This window comes from Primulina huaijiensis, chromosome 11, assembly GCF_012295235.1.
Source record: "Primulina huaijiensis isolate GDHJ02 chromosome 11, ASM1229523v2, whole genome shotgun sequence".
NCBI lineage: Eukaryota > Viridiplantae > Streptophyta > Magnoliopsida > Lamiales > Gesneriaceae > Primulina > Primulina huaijiensis.
The window spans coordinates 3,744,970-3,768,820 of record NC_133316.1 but is presented as its reverse complement, the minus strand read 5'-3'; the positions used below and the strand labels follow the sequence as shown (position 1 = coordinate 3,768,820).

Sequence of the window (23,851 nt, the reverse complement as noted above, 5' to 3'; positions counted from 1 at the left end):
AGGGCCACATAAATCAAATGTCTCCACTCCAAAATTCCACCCCTCATAGGTGTAAACAATTGTACTAAAAAACACACAAATTATTATACGTCAATTTTGTAAAACTTATTTAATCTATAAAAAAAATATTATTCTTTAACAATTATATTTAAATATGGAATGAATCAACTTGTGTCACCGAGGCATATGCTCTTCTTTTGGTTGCTTCTTCTTGAGTCGGTTTATCGAATCTTCTCTGCACCTTTATATACAATACACCACAAGAGATTAGTTTTTCATTATCAATCGTAACTGTAAATCAACAATTCTCTATACCTCTCATATTGTAACAATATCAAATCACCATTTTGTCGATTTCATCAATTTCCCACTGCGCAAAACCCGATAAATTCACAACTCTGTAGAAGAATAGCCATGGAGTATCGGCCAATGAACATCACCGTGATATCGGCTGAAGGCCTGAAGGATGTGAATATGTTCTCAAAGATGGACGTTTACACGGTGGTGTCCATCGAAGGGTACCCGCAATCCAAGAAGAAAACGTTCGTGGACAAGGATTGCGGAACCCACCCCAAGTGGAATCACCGCATGGAGTTCATCGTCGACGAGCCGTACCTCACGAAGCCAGGTCTTTCTCTACTCTTTCAGATCAAGGCGGAGGGAACAATCGGCAGCGATAAAGAGGTTGGTTCTGTTACAATCCCTATCGATGATCTGTACAGGAGCAATTCATCCGGAGACAAGGTTGCTGAGTACCAGGTGCGCACTTCCTCCGGAAAGCGCAAAGGCTCCCTGAAGATCTCCTACAGTTTCGGGGAAAAATTCACGCAGCAACCGGAGGCGAAGAAACACACGGAGGAACCCATGATGGCGTATCCGGCGGGGCACCAGCCGTATGGTGCTGGCCCCAGCTCCCCGGCGCAGCCTCATCCAGGAATGAGGTATTCTCCGCAGTACCCTCCTGCCGCCGGCTATCCTGGGTACCCGCCTCAGGGTGCGTATGGATATCAGGCTCCGCCGCCGGGGTATGGGGGTTACCCTGCGGGATACGGTGCGTATCCGCCGGGACAGAAGCCGAATAAAAATAAGATGGGGATGGGGGGAATGGGGGGAATGGGGATGGGATTGGGTGCCGGATTGCTTGGAGGATTGCTCGTCGGAGAAATGGTGTCGGATATTGGCGATTCAGGGGATTACGCTGATGGATACAGCGACGCCATGGGTGATATGGGCGACTTCTAAGTTTAGGCCAAATGTCCTTTCTTCCATTTTACTTTTTCCGATGTGTTAAATTTCCTAGGTTTCGAATAATTTTAATAAAAGTATGCAATCGCTTTGTGAGCAGTCGTTTTACCTTTTTTTTTTTTTTCCTGTAATTATTCGATTCGTTATATCATATTACTGTTTAATTTGTGTTCTCAAAATACGCAGTAGTTCTCTCATTCGGGAGGATAGAAGTATACATAGGCTCGTTTTTTTAGTACAAATGGGGGAGGGGATCTCGATCCTGCACAAATCTAAATCCCATGAGACCAAAGGGGACTCAGATTCGAGCGATTTCGGTTATCAAACAGTAAGTACCGAAACGAAATGCTGCATAGATTGAAGCCATATCGCACTGGTCGAAACCATATTCTCTCTAGTTAATTGAAATTTGTGTAAAAATAACATCAAACTCAAGTTAAGAGACTTGTGCAAATGGTTATTTTGAAAACAAACAACTCACCTTCATATCAGAAAAGTATGTATGAAGAAGCAAATGTGTATCTGATCAAGAAAGTAAAAGGTACTACACCAGCAAGAACAATTTTACAAACATTGAGCCCTGAAGCAGATGGGCAAATCACAAATAATGACCGATTTTTCTTTTCTACTACTCAACAAAGACTATCCTTTCAAAGGTGACGCAATTATCCTGCCTGTAATTCATCCATGTTTGTAGATGGATAAAACGAAATCACATGCCCCATCCATGATGAAGACCATACGCGTTATCCGTATATCCACAGTGGCCATTGTGGTGATCAGTGCTTTCAGCTTCGTGAACCGTCTTTTGTACGTGTAAGTGTTCGTGTATTGGCTCTTCCATGCGTTGTTTAGTCAGCTTTGGTAGAGAGGAAACAAACGCGAAAATATTTTCAGCTACCTCTTCGGCGTATTGTTCCTACATTAAAGAAACATTAGCAATGGCCCCTTCCCTACTCTGAATTTAAGCAGGATAAGTCAGAATACCATCCATGCTTTCCCGCTCATATGGGCTAGGCTTATATGAAAATGCCCACAATTAACAGCCAGACAACAAACGCTGACAAAATTCATTTTCAACCACTGTGCTCAATCTTGAAGTTTTGATACTTAATTTCCGGTTCATGACAACAAATATTTGCAATAACTGTTTTCTATTACAAAGCCAGAGAGCTGTTCCTTTCAAGTTTCCAATAAACACCGGTAAGACACTAAACCATCCTAAGCATATTGATCCAAGGCTCGCCCCTGGTGAAGAATTCTGATCCAGGGGAGATGAAGATGTAGGTAGCTTAGAATTGATGCTAAATAATTTGAGATAGATACATACCAAATCAGTTTATTCTGCTCATTGTGGGATCAGATGGGGAGCAAACATGAGGTGGCACTGCGGATGAAACTAATGAGGAAGTAGAAGTAATCATCTTCCATGACCAGGGATTTTACACATAACACGTTCAAGAGACGAGCATTTGTAGAGAAAAAGACTGAAGGTCTTCTAGCTCGTAAACAAGTTCCTCTAATCTTTGGCTGGGTTTCTGTAAGTAGAGGCTTTTTTTACCATGTGAGATATCAGCCAAACAGACAACTGCTAGGTTAGGTTGATTGATCAATCAACTGGATTTTACGCTACAATCCCTTGAAAAGATAGGTCATAGCAACAAGCTGACCCAAACTTTATTTTTAAACAATTTTCATCTTGCTACATCTGTGTCGATAGATAAAAAAAATAGAAGTCTTATGCTAAGTTGATTCTTTTTTACATATTCTAACACAGAAACATCTGAAGTTAGTGTTGAATAAATGTCAGTGAAACATCATTTCACATCCAAGTGAGGTTTCTTCAACCATTTAGCATGAACTAGCATGAATTAGGTGCTCAATTATATAATAAAAATTAAAAAAATTATTTTCTAAAAAAAAATTTTAATCATTTTGTTATTTATCGAAGTATAATATCTTGTCATGTTAGACGAATAAATTAATTAAAAACTTATATAACTTACTTTCAAAATTGTTTCCCAAACTAAAATTCATGCAGTTGATTATGTGTTATATAATAAATGATAATGAACATAATATATAGAACGAAATGAATTGAAACAATTTAAAAAAAATTATATATTCAAGCGCCGCGTATAAAGCATAATAACCTAAAAATCAACCAAATTATGGATTTTATCAATACATAAATCGTAATTTACATATGTGAAGAACATTAAGGACAAATAATTATTAATTTAAATCTTCTTAACTAACTCATCAAAACTAATAAAATAGTAATATTGATAATAAAATATAATTCATAATATTCAATTTAAATAATATTTAACCTCAAACGGAATATTTTTACTTTTTTTTTTAGAATTCTATATCACGGATAATTAAATTTATATCGTAATCGATCTTTTGTAGACTAACATCGATGACTATTGATTTCTTATTAAATACAGTTTTAAAACAATAAATAAATCAACATATATAATAAAATACACATTCAAATAAGATTATATGAAAAATATCATTAAAAAGCATATATAATGAAATACACATTCAAATAAGATTATATGAAAAATATCATTAAAAAGCATATATAGATATTGAAAATTAGAATTCTATATCACGGATAATTAAATTTATATCGTCACTTACTTGAATGTATAATTTTTTATTTTCTTATTATTGATTTTTTTATTTTCTTAAAATTTCATAAATAATTAAAAAGCATATATAGATATTGAAAATTATAAATCAAAAGATCTCATATTAACAAATTTTGTTTATAAAATTTATAAATTTGTCTTATATACATTTTTTAAAAATATATCTATATATTTTTAAATATCAAATAAAATATATACAACTTGTGGGACAATGAAGCTAATTATTTAACAATAATGTCTTAAAATTTATATATTATGAGAGCTGATTTTGGAACTGAAACCAAGAAAATATTTTAGTTCTGAATTTGGTTCTATCGTTCTTGAAAACCAAGGTAGGGTTTACCTTTATAACCTTAATATCTAAATCTTAAACAATCTTAGTAGAAGTTTCAAATACTATTAAATTTTGTGTATTGATTTATAAATTTGCCTGATATATAATTCATATTTTATGAGATTATTAATATATTAACATTCATAATTGTTGATATAATATCTCCTAAATAATTTATTAAACTATTTATTTTCAATTCTTTGTTAAAAAAACCATAAAATATGTTAATATTAAACTTTATATTATCATATTATTCTATATTTATCAAGTTATTCTACTATTGTATATATAATAATTTTTTAATATATCTTCNATAGAAAGTTAAAAATTCAATATCTAAAACTTGTATATTAGCATATTATAATAAACAAAACACATATAAAACAATATAGATTCCAACAAACTCAAAAAAATGCTTATCCTTCCACCCACCATACATTAGGGTAAGTAACAAAAAAATCAACAATTTAGATGAAGATGAAATGACATGCTGAATATACAGACAATAGAACATATGTCAATTCAAATTTATAGTTTGACCTCAAAAATCTACAATCATTGAAACATCTCACTAAATATTCATCATAGAAGTAAATAATAAGTACAATATGGGAAAAAATGTATGACATGACATTTGAAAAATAAAAACACGACAACCAAACAAGTAAATTTAATGAATTGCTCTCTTCTTTTCGCACTTACCCATGTGCAATTTTTTGAGAGAAACTGGAGGTCAAAGCTATGATAATAAATACGATTTTCAAGAAAAAATATCTAACTTTTCAATCTTAAGCCTTTAGCAATTAACAAAAACTCCAAACAATAATTACAATAAGGTGGATCATTTGTGAGTGAGTATTCAAAGAAATTAAAGAGAGAAATAATGGTTATAGAAATTAAATTGTGATTAATATTAACATTTAATTTGACATTCATAGTACTTGACCCATTAATCTAATAACAAATTATTTTAGAAAATTAAAGTTAATAAAAATAAAAATAATATAGAATAAAATTTCCATATATGTCTCATGATATTAAAATTTTAAATATATGTCTCTATGAAGTCTTTTGATTTGTGTAGATGATTTGGGATTTTCAAAATTGTACAACTAAAGTTAGTTAAAATAATTATAAATATATTTAATTTTTCAGGAACAATAATTATATTATAAAAAAATGAAAATATAAATTTAATAGTAACAAATATGAAATGAATAAATAACGTAAATTAAATAGAAAACACAAATAATGCAAAGACAAGTGAATAGACATAGATAAATTTAATATTATCCAAATCATTACAAATCAATTCATTTAACTCTCATTCATATTAACAATAGCAAATAATCATAAATCAAAGAATTTAATGCATATATTCTCCTAATTAACTTATAACCATTTCAATATAAACCAATTAATTGACATATTAGTTAAATAAATATATGCACCAAATTATTCTATTTACATTCTTTCAACTCAAATTTACACATATTTATTTTATTCAACCGACCACTATTTGTCTACATTTGAACCACAAAAGGACAAACAATACTGCATAAGATAATTATATTCACTTTTTGCACATATGTGAATGAGTCTAAAATATATCATATTTTTTCATTCAAATTAATTGTATTTGTTTGGTCAATGTTTGATTACCTTTTTGTCAATATAATTGTTATTATATATGTGTATAGATTAACTTTACAAGTGCAAACAAATTGTCATGTCATTATTTTTTATAATTAAGTACTATTTGATAATAGATAATTATGGAGATACTCAAATAAAATAGAAGTTATGAGATGAATTAAAATAATTAATCATTCAATTTATTTTATTTATTATTAGAATTAGTGAAAAAACCAATGAAAATTTTGATTTGATTTCCACATAACTCTTTCTCGTTTAACAGCTTTTACAAAAATATCTTTATGGTATCATATCATATAATGTATGCAGATGATTTTATAAGTACTTCTAATTCAAATTTAGTAATTTTATTGATTAATAATATTTAAATTCACAATTAAATTTTGGGTTATAAAATATCATATTTGTTCATTAAGTTAGTAGTAATTGAAAAAATAAATTTTTAAAAAAATGATTAAATATAATTTTTCTTTTAGTTCAATTCATTTATTTAATTTAAAAGTAACAATAGTGATATTACTTTTTTTTTTCATTTGTCAATATATTTAATTTAGAATTTATTTAGATGACTCTCCATTCAAAGCATTCAGATACTTTATCTGGGTCCTTCATATATATAAGTTTTTGAAGTATTTTTTAATTTAATTACATTATAATTAATCGAGTTTATTCAAATGATAGTGAAATAGACCAATAAATAACATAATTAATTTAATTTAGAATTTAAATGAAAGTCCAAGAAAATTATCAAAATGAGAAAAATAATAATGCTAATATTAAATAAATTTAATAGTGTTTTTTTTTTGGACTAGGTCTCTTGTGAGACGATCTCACGAATCTTTATCTGTGAGACGTGTCAACCCTACCGATATTCACACTAAAAAATAATACTCCTACAATAAAAAGTAATATTTTTTCATGGATGAACCAAATAAGAGATCCGTCTCACAAAATACGACCCGTGAGACCGTCTCACACGAATTTTTGCTTTTTTTTTTAAATTAGCTCAAACATTTACGAACATGAATATGACTTATTTTGTTACATACAAACTAAAATATAAATATGACTCAACCTTATTTTTCTCATGTCCGTTTACAATTGGAAAATTTTCCATCATCCACACTTCTATAGTTATACAAAAAAAGTAAAAAAAATTTCACAAAAAGAATAAAGTAGAATGCAATATATTGTGTTTCATGATGTACACATAAAAGTGTGTATAGAGGTTAATTTTGTCAATGCGCAATTGAAAAATAATGTCATTTATCCACACTTTTATAGGTAGATTTCGCAATAACTACCATGGAAATGGAAGTCAACAAACATTAAGACCCGGTTTTTTTTTCTTAAGCAGTTTAGCTGTCCAAAGGCTTTGGCATTTTTTTTTTTTATATAGGAAAGACTTTGGCATACTTGCACAATCACATTATGATGTTTTTCAAGAGGCTGACTATTTTGGCGGGGAATACATGCCAATTTCACTAAATTGTTGAAGTCGGAGACTACAATAAAGTGATGGAACATTTGAAAAGTGCCCATGTTCGCAAACATCTTTCAAGAGATTGACGATTTTGGCGGTGAAACACAGCTGATTCATCAAAATTTCAAGTCATAAGATAAAAAGAAATAATACCGTGATGCCCTTGTCCCACATGTGAAAATGAAAGTTTAAAATTGTTTATAAGTGATTGTATACAGGAGCCCCTTGTGGACTCGCGCTTGCACGGGCATGGGGTGTGACAAACACAACATAGTGTATGTTCACCAGTGTGCATTCCCAATGACTGCTTCTAGATGCACACAAAATATATTTGTTCAAGAAATCTGTTCTGTGTTGCTTTTTCCTCCAAGTTATGACCCAACAATCAATCGCAAATTCAATGCCAAACTCTAAATAACCAGATCATTTGAAGATATTTCACATCATAGATTAGTGAAATAAAATACTTTCAATGCACTATACCACATAGATTCAAAAAGAAACAAACTATTGGAGGCATTTTACGCTGTGAAATAAATTAAAGCAAGTACACCAGACTCTCACCTGGGTCCATCGTCCTCCAGAATGTGTGACAAGCGTAGCCTGAGGGATGGCATCAGTGATATGGCGTCCCTCAGTTGTCCATGAGTCAGACCACCCACGAGACCAAATCACTCGAATGGGCAGACCTTTAACTCCATCGAGGCTGCTCCATTCAGACATATCAAAGGTAGAATTCAGCTTCTTCCCCATACCAACAACTGCTCTTCCCCCATCTATCCCCTTCAATAGAATCCTATGTGCCTCAACCTCTGGTGAGCCAACCGACTTTATACAACACACTGCAACAACTCTCTCAAACACAAACCTAAAACCCAACACTACCTGCCTCACCACAGGCATTTCCAAAGTCCAGAGTGGCCATGTTGTTCCACTTGGGACACCATCAAGGACCACAACACTTCTAATTAATCCTCGATTTTCTGCAATCCAGTTGGCACTCAACCCAAATGCAGAGTCATGCAGGACCAAGTCCACAGGGGCCAATCCAATCGAATCCACCACCTGGCCTAACACCCTGCCCATTTCTTCACTACCGAATTCAATAGACTGGATGCTCTCTTTCTTCGAAACACGAATCTCATTCTCCTCAAAGTTCACATACCCTTGTTCAACAAGCTGATCAAATCCCCAAAACAGGCCCCTCTCCTTTATATCCGCATAAACCTTCCACATTCTACCGAAAAAGCCATTCCCGCCCACATTCTCTTCAACCACAACATAAGATTTATCCGAGAACCCTGAGCCTGGAAGATCAAGAGCCATGGCGTGGACATTTCTAAGACCTAAAAACTTAACAACTCCACGAAAGGCAAGAGAGCTGCAGCCTACGCCATGTACAATCAAAACATGGCTATCCGAGCTAGTGGGTCCCTGCTGAATGGAAAAGACTTCAACTTGGGGGTGATTAGGAGCGGTTTGTACCTTGATGCTGCGACCACTGGAATAGTGGAGACGAAGATCTGGGGGAAGATTGAGGAACCAAGTCTTGGGATCTTTGGAGGATAGAGAAGAGAGAAGGACGCAGACTAGAGTAATGAGGGAAGTGAAAAGTGTGAGATATAACCAGAACTGAAATGGGTTCCTTGAAGGGGCGACGGATTTGGGAGGAGTGTGTGTCGACGGTGGCTCTGGCTGAGGCTCCAGCTTCTGCTTAGACTTCCTAAGCAGAGGCTTCGGAGCGTCAGGTTCTTCGGTTATGATCGCCATTGTTGCTCTGGTTAAAGGGTTTTTATGCCTGTTGATGGCACATCCGAGGTACAATCAACGGGAATTGAGATTCTTCTTCCATGTTTCAACTGCCGTCCATTTGGGAAAGTTGCAATTTGGGAAAAAAAAAAGTTATGTTTCCCAAAAGTAGTCGAATATCAGGATATGCTTTAATATTAGGAATTATACAAGGACAAATTTGTATTCATTCGCCATTTTCATTCTCAATGGTTTTTTTTTCGGGAAATTGACCATCAGTCCTCAGCCGTAGATTTTTTTTGTGTTCAGTTCCTAGGTACTTTTTTAGTACCACATTTCCACATGAAGTTTACCACATTTTGTATGAAAATATTGCAATACAGAAAGTATTATGAAAATAGTACAATCCGTCGAACACTGCTCCGGATTCTACTTTTAAAAATAAAAAAAATAAAAAATAAAAATCAATATCCGTGGCAATAAATAGAACCGAGTGTTGAAAAATAATTTATTACACTAACATCAATTAGACGATTAAAATTTTAAATATAACAAATTATATATGATCAATTTAGAATTATTCTGTTCCCAACAATAAAAATGCCCTAACTTCTAAATTCATAATCATGTTTTCAATGTTTTTTTAAAAAATTATTAAATTTTATTTAATAAGAGAAAATATATAAGCATTTTTTAAAACTTTTGCGAGCACTTATACTGTGAAATATTTAACAAACAATAATAATTTTAGAACATCATATTTAGATAAGATATAATAATCATTTTAAAAAAATGGCTTTTACCATATTTGTTAATCATAATTTGGAATAAACAGAATTAAATATAGTTTTCTATAAATAAGATTAATTTTAATATCTATACTATTTTTTAATATATTATTATCTGATACATATAGTTAAAAATTTGAGTGACGGAATTAAATTTTGCACAAGCTAATTATAATAAGAATATTAAATTTCTTTAAATTTTAATTAATTCTTTAGTTAATTATATTATGATACGGTACAATAATAATTCAGACTAATATTCTTTAATTAATATTAGTTAAAATTAGTATTTTTTATAGTTAATATTAATTAGTTTCATATATTATTTAAAAATGTTATTGAATCAATTAATCTTATTAGTATTTGCTTATTGTAATAATAATACCAAAACTAAATGCTTTTTTTAGTATTTATTTATTATTCGTTAATAATACATTTAATATTATTATAATATAATATGATCCCACTATCAAAATACTATTTACTAATATTCTTAAGTAAAGACAACTTAATCATTTAAAGTAATTTGCTTATTTACGTGTTATGAATTGTTTATTATTTTTGAAATAAAGACATAGCCACCTACGTAGAATAAGACCCTCACAGTATCCAGTATGGAGCGAAAACTAAGATATAATGTATACAATCATAACAAAATTTAATTATGAGTTTATTACACATATATTAAAATATATATTTTATATTGAATTATGTTTCAAAAATCACTTAGAAAATTACTATTAAAATATATATTGTCAGATCAATTTAATTAGAAAATAATTTTAATAATACCCATGTTTGTTTTTATAATAATAAAAAAAATGCTAAAACTTATATCAAAAAATTAAAATTTTAAAATTGTGTAATTATAATTTTTGCAGATATTACTTTTTAATATTAACAATTTTAACAATTAAGAGTATCAATAAATTCTAAAAGAAAATAAAACATAATAAACAGATAAAAAAATTCAATTTCACAATATAAAGTTATATTTTTAAAAATTGTTTTCTACATAAGTACGTGATAAAATTTGACCTCAAATTTTTTTTTAATTACTTAAATAAAAGTTTTAAGTAAAATAATTAAAATTATATCATCAAATAAAAATATGTTAATTAGAATTATAAATTCTTATATTACTTTGCATTAACATAAGCATAATTAAAATATTAAATATTATATTAATGAGATCAAAGTTATAGCACAACTATACACTATTTTATAATAAAACACTTATAAATTTTGTTAACAAATGTAATAAAATACATTATAATTCTATCAGTATATTAACTCACTCTCATATTTAAATACTATATAATTATATTTAAAATACGAACTTTGAAAATTCTTTTCAAATATCAACAATTTATATTTATTATTATTTTCTTATTAGTACTCTTATTATTAATTTTAAAATATGATTAAATAAAAAATATAAAATATATCAAAATTATATTTATTATTATAATGCAACCGAACAAAATTATAATTATATTAATATAATATAAATAATACAATTAAAATATAACAAATTACTTAAATTACCTTTTCAAATTTGGTTGGGCGTAACTTGTAATTGAATCAACGAACGATGTTAATATCTGCAATAAATGACAAACATTATCAAAAATATTATTAAAAAAAACAATATAGAAAGAAATAACAAAGTATCGGCTGAACTCGACGCAATTCTCTTGGATTCTGATACTCAGCACAATTCTCCAAAATAAAATTCTGAAGTCTGGTATTACACCCAATTCCCACGAATCGATTTTTGATACTTGGCACATTTCTCCGAATTCATTCTAAAAGGCGTGCAATTTACAAAGGAGAGAAAAGATCACGGATTCTAAGAATCCACGACAACTTTTTTTAAGGTCACGGGTTCCGAGACATTTTTTATTATTTTAATTTTTTTATATAAAAAAATCTAGAATCCGGAGCAGTGTTCCACGGATTGTACTATTTCCATCAAACTTTCTGTATTGCAATATTTTAATAAACTATTTTTAAATTTATATTATTTTAAAAAAAAAACCCAACTTTCTCCACACTCTCCATTTCCTTATTTCTTTGTTTAAACTCTTCATTTTTCTAAAATTTTCAAAAACATCCTTAATTCTATTATTTTGGTGTGTGACATTGTTATACATATCGAGTCTATTCTTAATGACATATAACCCCAAGACATACAGCTACGCAAGGTTTCCAGCCTATATACCATTCATAAATGATCGATTTTTTTTATAAAAGGCACATCATGCTTCCGTATAATAAATTGAACAGTTTATCTTTTCGACCAGAATGCCGCCGGGTTATATTCACCGAATTTTACAGGCTGCTCCTCACAGTCCAACCACACAATCGCAACCGATGGTTTATGACGCAGATTCCTTAAGCAGCACTTAACACAACCCCTGTTTCGCTTTCTACCTCAGCGTGTATAGTAAAAAGCTCAATTTGAAAATAATACATGAGAGGGGCAAAAGTCTTGGTTATTTTATTCAAACATACGAAATATTATTACATAGTAACCTCCTGTAGAGGATGAGAAACTTGTTTAGCTGCTTATAGTAGCCAAAATAGAAACACACATAAACTTGAAAGATAAAATATTACAATGTTTGTAAGAAAATGAAAAGGTTGAATGATTTTATCATCTTCCTTCTGCCTTCTAATTTATAGAAGCCCTGCCTTCTAATTTATAGAAGCCCTTACTCCAAACTCTTGCTATAACTTGATGCCTTACGGCTGTAGTTGGCCCTATCTAGTGGAGTGGTTGGATGGTCCCTCCACTTTTCATGATTTGTTTTCTTCTAGATCATTAATCTAGAAATAACTTGTTCTTCAGCTTTTATCTTTTGGCATAAATAGTATATATGCGTCTGAATTATATTAGCTGAAATTTCTTTTCCTGCTCCTTTTATAAGTTGATATAGATCTTTAAGATTTTCCAACTTCTTTCTTATTTCCTTGATGCGTCTTTTAGAACCCTTCAGATATGTAAAATACATTTTCTTTAGGTTCCGACTTTTCCCTTGTGTATTTTTACTGGTTCTCTTTTTTCCGTCTTTATAGGAAAAATCGAGTCCCAATTTTCCTGTTCATTTAGTGGGTTATTCGTATGCCCACTATCTTTTGTCGAGGAATCTTTTACTTTTATTATTCCCCAGAAAAGGTGATTAGGTTCACGTGTTCACTTATTTTTGTCGAGGAATCTTAAATTTTTTATGTCCCCGAGGAAAGCGTGGATGTGGTCTTTCACCACTTGGTCTTATTTCTGCAAGATGCTTCCTGTCTGATCGAGGTTTGAAGCCCTTGCCAAATTCTGGCTCCTTCTAGTTTGGGCATTTTGGGCAGATCTGTTATGACCATCTTCCCACATGAGTCATATTGCAGAATTTTCGACGAGTTTCTTTACTCCCGGCAGCCTGCTATTCCATAAAATGTTTCTTTTTTTTTTTTTCAATTAAATATTCTGCAAAACTTGTAGTCTTTCCCGTCATGGTATTTAACATGAATGATCTGTTTACTGAATTATGATAAAATTTATAAACATATATATAATGATAAATATAATAATAATAAATTAAATATATTAAAATTTTATAAAATTACACTGATTACAAATACTTTAACATATTTATTCTCTATTTCAAATACAAATAATTATTTTTTTTATTTTTTTCGTCAGATATTGTCAAAAACAAAATTGATATATATATTTTTATATAAAATTATATTTAAAATAAATGAAATTATTTTAAATTTAATTATTTATTAATATTGAAAATAAAGTTATCATTATTTTAAATTTAATTATTTATTAATATTGAAATTAAAGTTATATATTTTTATTTATGTTCAACTATTAGTTCAATTTTTTAAAAAATTTGACAATCATAGTTATAAAATCCATAAACTTCGAAAAAATTTACAAATATCAATAAACATTCTACAAAATAATACAAAAGTCAATAAAAATATATGAGATTTTACAAAAGTCAATAGAAATATATTAGTGTTCATAAATATATTATTTATATAAAAAAATTCAACAAATCTCTTAAAAAAAAAAAAAAAAAATACACCATCTTGCTAGAAAAAACTAGGGTTCAGGGACAATTAGGTTTTCTTTATTTTTTTTTAACTGGGAGGGCTTGATATAAACGGCAGACGAGGGATGGAGGATAACGAAGAAGCTGTTAGGGATGCACATGGAGGTGGGGCAGGCGCTGCTGTTCCGGATAATCTTGAGACATCAATAATTGGAAACGAAGAGTTTCAAGAGTCCAAGGATACGGAATTTCAGAACGAAGTAGAGGATGAAAATGGAGAAAGTAATGTGAAAGATGCTCCCCGGGCCGCCGAACATGTGAATGGGAATTCTCGATTGCTGGAAGACGGGGCTGAGGGAAAAGTTCCTTCCACTGTAGATGATAATTCTAAAGACATATGCGGCGACTCTGTTGCGTTGGACAGGGCATTACCGGACGTAGAAGCAGAACGCGTAAAGCTGGAAGAAGAATCAACTGATCTGGTTCCGGGTATCTTGTCATCTGCAGAGAACGGATCCAGGGAGGAGGAATTGACCGATGATTTGACTCAAAAGAGAAATGTCCAGGAAGAGGAGGGAACGGTATACGGGGTGAAAGAGGAGGAGGTTGCGACCAAGAACGGAAATGAGGAACTAAATGGTGTATTTTCAGATACAAAGGTGCAGCGGAAAATGGAGACAGAGTTGCATGAACCCCAACTTAATGGAACACGCGAAACTGTACTTGGAACCCCTTCTAAACATTTCCTATTGGATGCGGATGATGTAACAGGGAATGAATCGGGAACAGAAGAGGAACAGTCTGCGTTTATGAAGGAGCTCGAAACTTTCCATAGAGAAAGGTGCTTGGAGTTTAAGCCTCCAAAATTCTACCAAGAGCCATTGAATTGCCTCAAGTAAGTCTACTGTAGTCGTTTTGCATCACGTGAAGATTTTCAAATATCCAGTTTCTTATTACATTCTATTTGGAACAGGTTGTGGAGAGCCGTGATCAGACTCGGTGGCTATGAACAGGTGTGCCTGGGATTGCTTGTTCTTATTGTTTGTTCCATCATCTTTCACAAGGAATCAACTAAAATGAAGTTATTTCCTCAGAATGTTCCTTGATATATCCTCTGTTCATTTATTGGTGTATAGGAACATAACAACAAAAGGTTTTAACACAAGCTTGCCCCTACGTTAATAGCTTATGACATCCTCTTATTTTTTTCTTGTCACTTGTCCAGTAGATTTTGTTTCCTTGATATAATGCTTAAGAATGCTAGTACTTTGTGGGAAAGCCTTAACACCCCTTCAGTCTAGGTAGTGTTGGCTATGAGATGAGCTATAGTCGAACGTCCTAAAAATATTCTAAAAAATGAAATTTCAGCAAACTTGCCAACCAAACACATGTAAATATATAATTATATATACATATATATATGTGTGTGTGTGTGTATGTTTATATATTAAAAATATTCCACAACTCACACACCCATCAATCATCGATACCAAAACATCAAAAAACTTTAGATTTGATTTTAAAAGCAAAACCCCATATTCTCAATTATTTTCTAAAATGTGGAATGTATGTACTCTCCTAAAAAGCTTCTGTCCATTTTTTTAGGTCCTCGTGCATGAACTATATATGTGTGTGCACATATTCATGTATATATACGTATATTTAAAACTATATCCACAGAACATAATTGGGGCGGAAGAGAATCTCCTATGACAGCTACATAACCGAGTAAGTCCTCGTGCATGTCCAATTTTTCTTTAGTCGTCATGATCTAAATTTTAATTCGCCACAAAAATATTTTACTAACACTTATATTGTTATATCCTATAGTATCCACGATTATAAGTCGTTATATCATTGTAACAAATTATGCCTATCTGATACCTCATTGTTACATTAACTATAAATATTTTTCTTTGCACTAGCATAAACAATTTCTTAAATCCAAAGCTCAAAAAAATTAAATGATTCACGCCTAAATATTATAGTTCAAGTCACAAACTTCATATCATGATTTTATCATAAACTTTGTTGTGTCTAAAATTATAGACCACAAAAATGTGTGCTTTTAAAATGTACATAATTGAGTCAACTAAATATACTTGAAATTTCAATATGTACTTTTTTTTATCTACTATTACTATTTTCCTTCTAATTATCTTCGATCTTAGTATAGTATTAAATTACAACTAAAACTCATCAACCTCTTGTTAAGTTCATCATGTTGTTACCTAGCCACCAAAAGCTAATTTACCCGAACTTGTTCACATGGTTGAACTTTCTCTTGTGCTAAATTATCATTGTTTCCTTGTAATTTTATTCACCAGAAGAAATCATAATTTCATAATTGTTTGTAAAATCTCAATGTAGAACTGAACACCTACATGAAATCTTGGAGCTTAAGCTAATTCTCGATATACCTTAACTATATTCTTAAAATCTCAACTCAATAGTGAGTTAAAACTTTAATTCACCTTTCAACGCAATTACTGTCTCATATTCATTATGAGTTTAAATCTTATAAGATCTCTATTGACATATCAAAAATTGATTTCATAGCTTTATCTCAAAGTCATGGCTATACAAAAATATCTTTAAAATTTTTTTACTTGTAAATTATAATTTAACTAGATAAATCATATTTTACATTTGAAATAGATTACATGGTGCACTTTAACTTGGACAAAAATGTAACAATTTGACCCTCCTTGCATAATATCGATTATTTTAATTTTTATAACTTTCACCTCAAAAATCCTAAATAAAATTTACCGTGTTCAAGCATCTTCCTTTGGAAGCCATCTCAAAACCATCAAACCTGAAAAGTCATGGATAAATAAAATATCTTTAAAATTCTTTACTTTTAAATTTTAATTTAACTAGATAAATCATATCTTACAATTGAAATAGATTCATGCGGTCTAGGTGGACTTTTAAATTTTTGGAGCGTTACATTAGTAGTGGGTTAATCAGTTAATGCATATTTTAATGCTTTGATGTACCCTACAGTCAAGGATACAAGGTCGGTATATGACCTTGTGTCTCCCTAGAAATTATATGGTTAAAGTCACTAGACAAATGGAAACATACATTTTTTAAAGGCAAACCTTTTTACTAGTTCATTTGGATCTTGATAAAGCTGATAAACCAAGCTAAGTCACGAGTTTAACACATATATTGAAAATGTGAGAGCACTTTGTTCGTTCTCGCTGTGTATTTTTAACTACTGCCACTCTTGTGTCCCGACTCCCTATCTAGTTTAAACTTATGCCAAGGACATTTAGACCTCTTATTAGTTATTTCTCATTGGAATTTGGAATATGGAATAAGAGGAACTTATATGTACTATATTAAAGAATGATGTTTATATGTACTATATTAAAGAATAATGTTGACTTCTTCAACAATTAACTTATATTGTTGAATATTAGCTAATATTCTACCAGGATGACCAAACCAAAACCAAACTTGAGGATTCTCCCTATTTACATTTCTCTGATATTGACGAATCAACCTCTCCATTCCACTTCCTTAACTTATTAGATCCCTTCTTCCAAGGATGTTTATAGTCTTCATCTCAATGCACATGCCATTGCAAGTCCATTGACAAAGGAATGAATGTATTATGCCTCCTGCGATCTTGACCAACACCAAGCCTTTAAAGTTTAAGCATAGATCCCGACCACCACCTACGTCCCTCAACACATTCACATCGTCGGTCAGTCATAGATCTTTATTGTCAAACATAAGCCCAATCATATAACTGTTAGGTATCAAGGCAACTTAGTTGCTCAATGCTATAAACATGAATGATGTAGATTATTTTGAGATTCTCTCCTGTTGATTGACCAAATACAGTTCGAGTCATTCCGGCCATTGTCATGAATAAGGAATGGACCGTGTTTCAACTAGATGCAAAGAATGTCTTCTCATTTGTTGACTTGTTAGAAGTGTATATGGATATACAAGAAGCAGACTGGGGATATATTACTTAAGGTAACAAGGTGTTGTACAGACTTAAGAAAGCTATATCTGTTTTGAAATAAAGTCAAGCTGATGATGTGTGCTTGATTTCACGACTGCGATTGATGTGTTCTTTTTCATTTGCCCCAATTTGTATGGGATGCTAATTACTGTAGGTTGATAAGTACATTTATTGTTATACTTGATTGTGTATGAAAAACAATCATATGAAGAATTAGAGGCTTTGATTAAGGGATTTTTAATTTATCTTTAATTTATATCTGTTGATCTATACTACCTTTTTTAATGCCACGTTGATCTTTTTACCTTTTAAAATTGTATTTTGGTTTAAAGATTTAATTGATTAGTATGAAGCAAACCTTTATAACCTTCATCTTGATTCTCAATTTGTAGGTTACTTCATTGAAGTTGTGGCGTCAAGTAGGAGAATCCTTTAGGCCTCCCAAGTGAGTATAAACCTTTATTTATATTCTATGAGTAAATCCGATATGTTTATTGTACTTAGGACCACTTATATGCTTATTAATGCACACTCTCATGGACTGTGTCATAATCTACACGACTACACGGTTCTGCAGTTTCTTACTTTCTTTGAAGTGGACATCTATATGTCTAAATATTGTTTGCTACTTTAAACAGGACCTGCACCACTGTTTCTTGGACGTTTCGAGGTTTCTATGAGAAGGTTATAATCACAAGTTTCTTTCACGATTTATCATTGTAAAGCAGTTCTTTCATGTATTGGTGGCTTAGAAGCTAATCTCTTGTTTTTTTGTCTAGGTATCTTGTTTTTTGGCTTTACATGTGTGTCTATGTGTCTGTATAATGTTGCAAGCAATATACCTTGGAATGGTGTAATGAAGTGTAATTTTGTTCTTTTGTTTGTGACGAAAGGAGCATCATACATATATTCATGTTTGTCGCTGTTTGAGTTTTTCCAAATTGCTATGGCTGGATGTGGACAGAAGATTTGAACCTTCATTTTTGTCTTTTTTTTTCCTATTCCAAATAACTGATTGAATTCCATGAAGTCAATGCACCATTTTATAATTTTTACTTGTAAGAAAATTCTCTCTTACCTATATATATGAGTGACTATGAACAAGTGACCTGTATGATAAGTCTTGTCATCACTCTATTTGGGAAAATGAGCTTGACCTGGTAGGAAGTGTTTAAAGACTGTTAAACACTAGTTGGGTGGTTACTAGGGATGTTGAGTATTATTTGTTAACATTTCCCGCAGCTTGAGCTATAAGACAAGGTAATAATTGGATATGGTAATGGTCTAGGTAGTAGGGCATTACTGTCTTTTTTTGTTCGACCTTTTCTCCTGGATCAGGAATGCCATGTCATGTTCCTCCTCATGCTGCTTCTGGGAAAAAAATTGTTCATTAGAGTTATTTTTCTCTTCTTACAATGATAAGGAAATCGACTTGGAGTATTTTACGGCTGTTCTGCTGTCACATTTGGGATCGAATTCCTGACTTGTTATTTTAACAACTTGCTAAGCATGAAGTTGGCAATGTTTGATATGCCATGAAAAAGTCTCCTTACTGTTTTCTTTTTACATTTCAATGCATACCATTTTTTCCGTTTTTTCTTTAATCTTTGATTGTTTGCTGGTACAGTTAGCTTTTACTTATTGGTCTGCCTGCATTATGGACATTCGTACACGACAGTCCGATGTCTATTGTGGGTTATACGTGGTTATAGAAAATCTTGTTTTTTCCTTGTGCATTCTAGAGCAGATGATTTGTCTTGCAGGCGCTGTTGGAGTATGAAAAATACAAAATGCGTAACGGTGTGCTACCGTTCACTGATGCCACTTTACCAGATCCTGTTTCTGGGAATCAGGTGATTTCTTATCTCTTTCCTTTTTGATTTATGCTAAGTGTGGTAGTAGCTCAGACTCCTATTCATATGTTGTACTTGTGAGCTACTTTATCGGATCCTGTTTCTGGGAATCTGGTGATTCATTATTTTTTTTGACTTCTGCTAATTGTGATAGCAGTTCAGACTACTTTTCATATGTTGTACTTGTGATGCAAGTTGAATTCCAGGCTATAACATCTCTTTTCAAAGCAATATTTAACTAGTTTTGTAATATTCCTGGATTGCGATATTTTGAATGTTGAACAGTTTCTGATGACAAGAAACTGTATATGTTATAAAATTTGGTTATCCAATTTCCAATACTTGCAGGCGGATCCTAATCATGCTCCAGGATCAGGTGGTAGGGCAAGAAGGGATGCTGCTGCTCGTGCCATGCAGGGATGGCATTCCCAGCGCCTTCTCGGCAATGGTGAGGTTGGAGATCCGATCATTAAGGTATAACTCACAATTGATTTCATTTTTGCACGTCCTCTCCATCTGTGCTTGGTCTCTTAAACAATTAAGATCGTATTAATTAACCATAATTGAGATTTCCATCTTTTGTTTCTTGAATATTGTTTTGACAGGATAAGAATCCAATTACATCGTTGAAGCGTGAAAAACACTTGAGAAATATTGGTAAGTCTTGCTATTGTAATTGGATTGGTCCTTCTATGACTCTATTTTCCATATTTTGGATTTTACGTCATTGGTGTTTGTTATTGCTTTAGGTTTTCTGAAGCGTAAGGGATCATCTCCTGTTGAGCAAGCTGTCAAAGTTGCACGTTTAGCATCAAAACAACAGTTAAGATCTTGTAATTTGAAGCCTTATGAGGTTCTGGACATAACCTTTGACATCTTATTTCTTTCTGGTGACAAATGCCTTGGCAATGTTAAAGATTTCTATTTTGCTTAAGGATGATGTAGAACTTTTATAAACTCCTTTTCATTCTGCATTCAGCTCTACTTTTGTCAGTGGGGATTGTTCATCACTGTTTTCTTTTTCTTTTTGGAAGAATACTCATGTTCTTATCCTGAGGGGCTGTGGTTAGGAATTTTTTGATAAAGTACCACCAAACTTTAGTATAAAGAAGTTAAAATCTTCTATTTACTTCACTCATTTAATGTCTCCACCTCTGTCACCCCTCTATTTACCTCTACCACCCAGCTACTAGACCCTATCTCCCTCCACTGTCAACTACTTCAAAGTTTGCCCCTAGAATTGATGCTACCTTTCATCATTTGTACCACATACCAATAAACAAAAGCCTCTTCCCCTAGATTTCACCACCCACTCATATCCTTTGCAACTGCTAAAGCAGTCATATCCCCTCCCCAACCTTGTCGCGTATTGTTTCCATTTGTAATAACCAATGATTGTGACAGTTTCAGCCATTCCAATGAACAAAGATCAGTCTCCCCAAAAATATAAGATATTGTGAACTCCCAATTTAAATCAATCCTTGTTTCCCTTCCCCTCATTTATTCCCCTACTTGGTAAGAAGCTTGTTTTGGGGGGCATTGACAGGTGACGTCTGGAAATGTGATGAGAAATTGAAGATGGTATTGACAAAAATTACTGGCGTTTCTACTCCAATCTTCTATCTTCTAGAAACTAACTATAAGGTTGATAGATGTATCATAATTCATAATCACTCATGGACAATCGGTTTCTGGATTCTTCATTATGTCTTATCCTCTCTCTCTCTCAAAGTAGGTCTTTACTAACATTGAAATGACAACTAAAAGAAATATGGTTACCTCATCATTTGGACACGTCACACATGCCCTGTCCGACTGAGTTGCTGGTTTTGAATGTACTTGTTCTGCATGCCTTCTTTTCTGTCCACTTATGAAATTCAGTGTTATGGACAGACAGGAGATGATGGTTGTGGATGTTGGTGTCCCGGCTGATTGGGTGAAGGTCAACGTGCAAAGAACTGTGCGTTTTTCTTACCATTCCTTGAATATTTAATTGGTGTATGTTTGCTATTTCATAGAGATTTTACACGTTAAAGTTACTATTTTCTGCAGAAAGATTGTTTTGAAGTCTATGCTTTAGTTCCCGGGTTTTTGCGTGAGGAGGCAAGTAACATGCTTATGCACATTTCTTAATTTTTTGGGTATCACCGGTCATTGTAAGGGGTGTCATCGGTCGGTCGGTTCAGTTTTATGCAAATTATTTCGGTTTTTTCAGTTTTCATTTTAGATATATATATAATCCGATATTCGAATCATTTTCTTTCGGTTCGGTTTATTCGGTTTCAAAAATTATTTAAATTTATAATTTAAACATATTTTAAATATAATATATTATCTTTTTAGTAAATATTCTTTAAATATAACTTTAAATGAATTATATAAAATAACAAAGAACTAAAATAATATTCTTAATTCACTTAAATTTTGGTTTTTTTTTTTTGCATTTCGGTTTTGACATATAATCTGAAATTGAATCATAGAAACTTCAGTTTTAACATTTATATCCGAATTAAAAAATTCGGTTTTCGGTTGGATTCAGTTCGGTTTTTGGCTTTTTCGATTTGGATTTACCGTTTTTTTGGTTTAAAACCAAACCTCGAATGTCTTTATATGATCTAACAACTTGTTATTATGGCCTCGTTCTTCTATGGCAGGTGCGCGTACAGTCGGATCCTGCAGGCCGTTTGGTTATATCTGGGCAACCAGAAGAGCAGGATAATCCATGGGGTGTCACTCCATTTAAAAAGGTTATGATATGTCATTCAAGGTTTATATTACTAGATCTATTTTGGTGTGAATGTGAGGACCGAGGAACGTGGAATATTTGTCTTGTATCCATTTTTTTCAAAAAAGCAAGCGTGGGATTTATTTATTTTGATCTCTATGCTCATTGATCTAAGTGATTGTCATACATTTTGGTTATGGACGACCGGCATAACATGGTTTGGTATCTGCTTGTCCTGTACATGATTTTAAGCTTGGGCCAGCGGTATTGAATGTACTCCTCAGTCAATACGTTTTAGATATTGAATAAACCTTTCGCTGAAATTTAGCCAATCAAATTTAATTTAACTATCATAAAACCTGAACTGACTGAAATGAAATGTTCAAAATAATCGAACTAATTGAATAGAACATAAAATTTGAAAATACTACCTTTTGACTTAGCTAATTTTTTCTTAGAAAAGCATGGACACTACTGAATTAATTGTATTATGCAACGGATCAATTATTGAACAGTATCAAATTACTGAACTAATTATATTCCATCAGTTAGCTCGGGTAGATTGATATTTTACTCACCTCTAGCAACTAGTCAGATCTAAGACATTTGTATGTTCTTCCAATTTATCATTGTCTTGTTTTTTCATTGAAAATATAAGAGTGGGTTTAATTTGTTTACATTGTTCATAACTTGTTCAATTTGTATTTGAATGAGGTTTCCTCTCCTCTTTGTGTTCTCAGGTAGTCACCTTGCCGTCTAGAATCGATCCTCATCTGACATCTGCTGTGGTGACCTTGCATGGGCAGCTATTCGTGCGAGTACCGTTCGAGCAATCAGATGTTTAGGAAACGATATAGTTGTCGTTAGAAGGATAGATAGTTTTATTTCAAATTTAAAAATTTGCTAGGGATATGTTATTGTCCGAGTGGTGACTGACTGATGACTGACTGCCGTTAGGTTTCTACATATATCGTTGAATCCCGTTGTTTACTTTTATTTTCTTTGGGTAGAATCACTTAAAAGTTTGGGCCTTTGAGGCTTTTAGGAAACTGGAAAGATTTCTGTTAGGCGTCGTTGTTTTCCCCTTGTATAAAATGTTCTCCCTTCTTGCGAAAGTGGATGTAATTGCTGGATGTTGGTAATATTTGGACAACAGTGGAGTATTTTAATGTGGTTATCACAAGAATAGGCTCTACATTTTATTGATTTGTATAGCTAGCATTTATTAGTCGGCTTCAATTTGGAAATATGAGTTAAATTACAATCCTTGGTTCCGTTTTGAGAAATATTATCAATTTTTTTCTGGAGA

General features: G+C 32.0%; 3 protein-coding genes across 3 annotated transcripts; 2 read left to right on the top strand and 1 right to left on the bottom strand.

Annotated features, from left to right (window-relative positions):
* Positions 1–270: 270 nt before the first annotated feature.
* On the top strand, positions 271–1,414 carry LOC140987286 (protein SRC2 homolog). Its single transcript, XM_073455738.1, has one exon. The coding sequence runs from the start codon at positions 415–417 to the stop codon at positions 1,240–1,242; it is 828 nt and encodes a 275-aa protein (XP_073311839.1). The 5' UTR covers positions 271–414; the 3' UTR covers positions 1,243–1,414.
* Positions 1,415–1,731: 317 nt separating this feature from the next.
* On the bottom strand, positions 1,732–9,286 carry LOC140988047 (protein AUXIN RESPONSE 4). The gene is made up of 2 exons (XM_073456900.1): positions 7,946–9,286; positions 1,732–2,164 (listed from the first exon to the last, which is right to left on the bottom strand). The coding sequence occupies exons 1-2, from the start codon at positions 9,149–9,151 to the stop codon at positions 1,958–1,960; spliced, it is 1,413 nt and encodes a 470-aa protein (XP_073313001.1). The 5' UTR covers positions 9,152–9,286; the 3' UTR covers positions 1,732–1,957.
* Positions 9,287–14,020: 4,734 nt separating this feature from the next.
* On the top strand, positions 14,021–23,728 carry LOC140987853 (AT-rich interactive domain-containing protein 6-like). The gene is made up of 12 exons (XM_073456551.1): positions 14,021–14,874; positions 14,953–14,992; positions 18,357–18,409; positions 18,603–18,648; positions 19,728–19,817; positions 20,166–20,291; positions 20,423–20,474; positions 20,567–20,639; positions 21,711–21,777; positions 21,870–21,920; positions 22,472–22,564; positions 23,283–23,728. Exons 1-12 carry the CDS (start codon positions 14,105–14,107, stop codon positions 23,385–23,387), a joined length of 1,566 nt encoding a protein of 521 aa, XP_073312652.1. The 5' UTR covers positions 14,021–14,104; the 3' UTR covers positions 23,388–23,728.
* Positions 23,729–23,851: the final 123 nt, after the last annotated feature.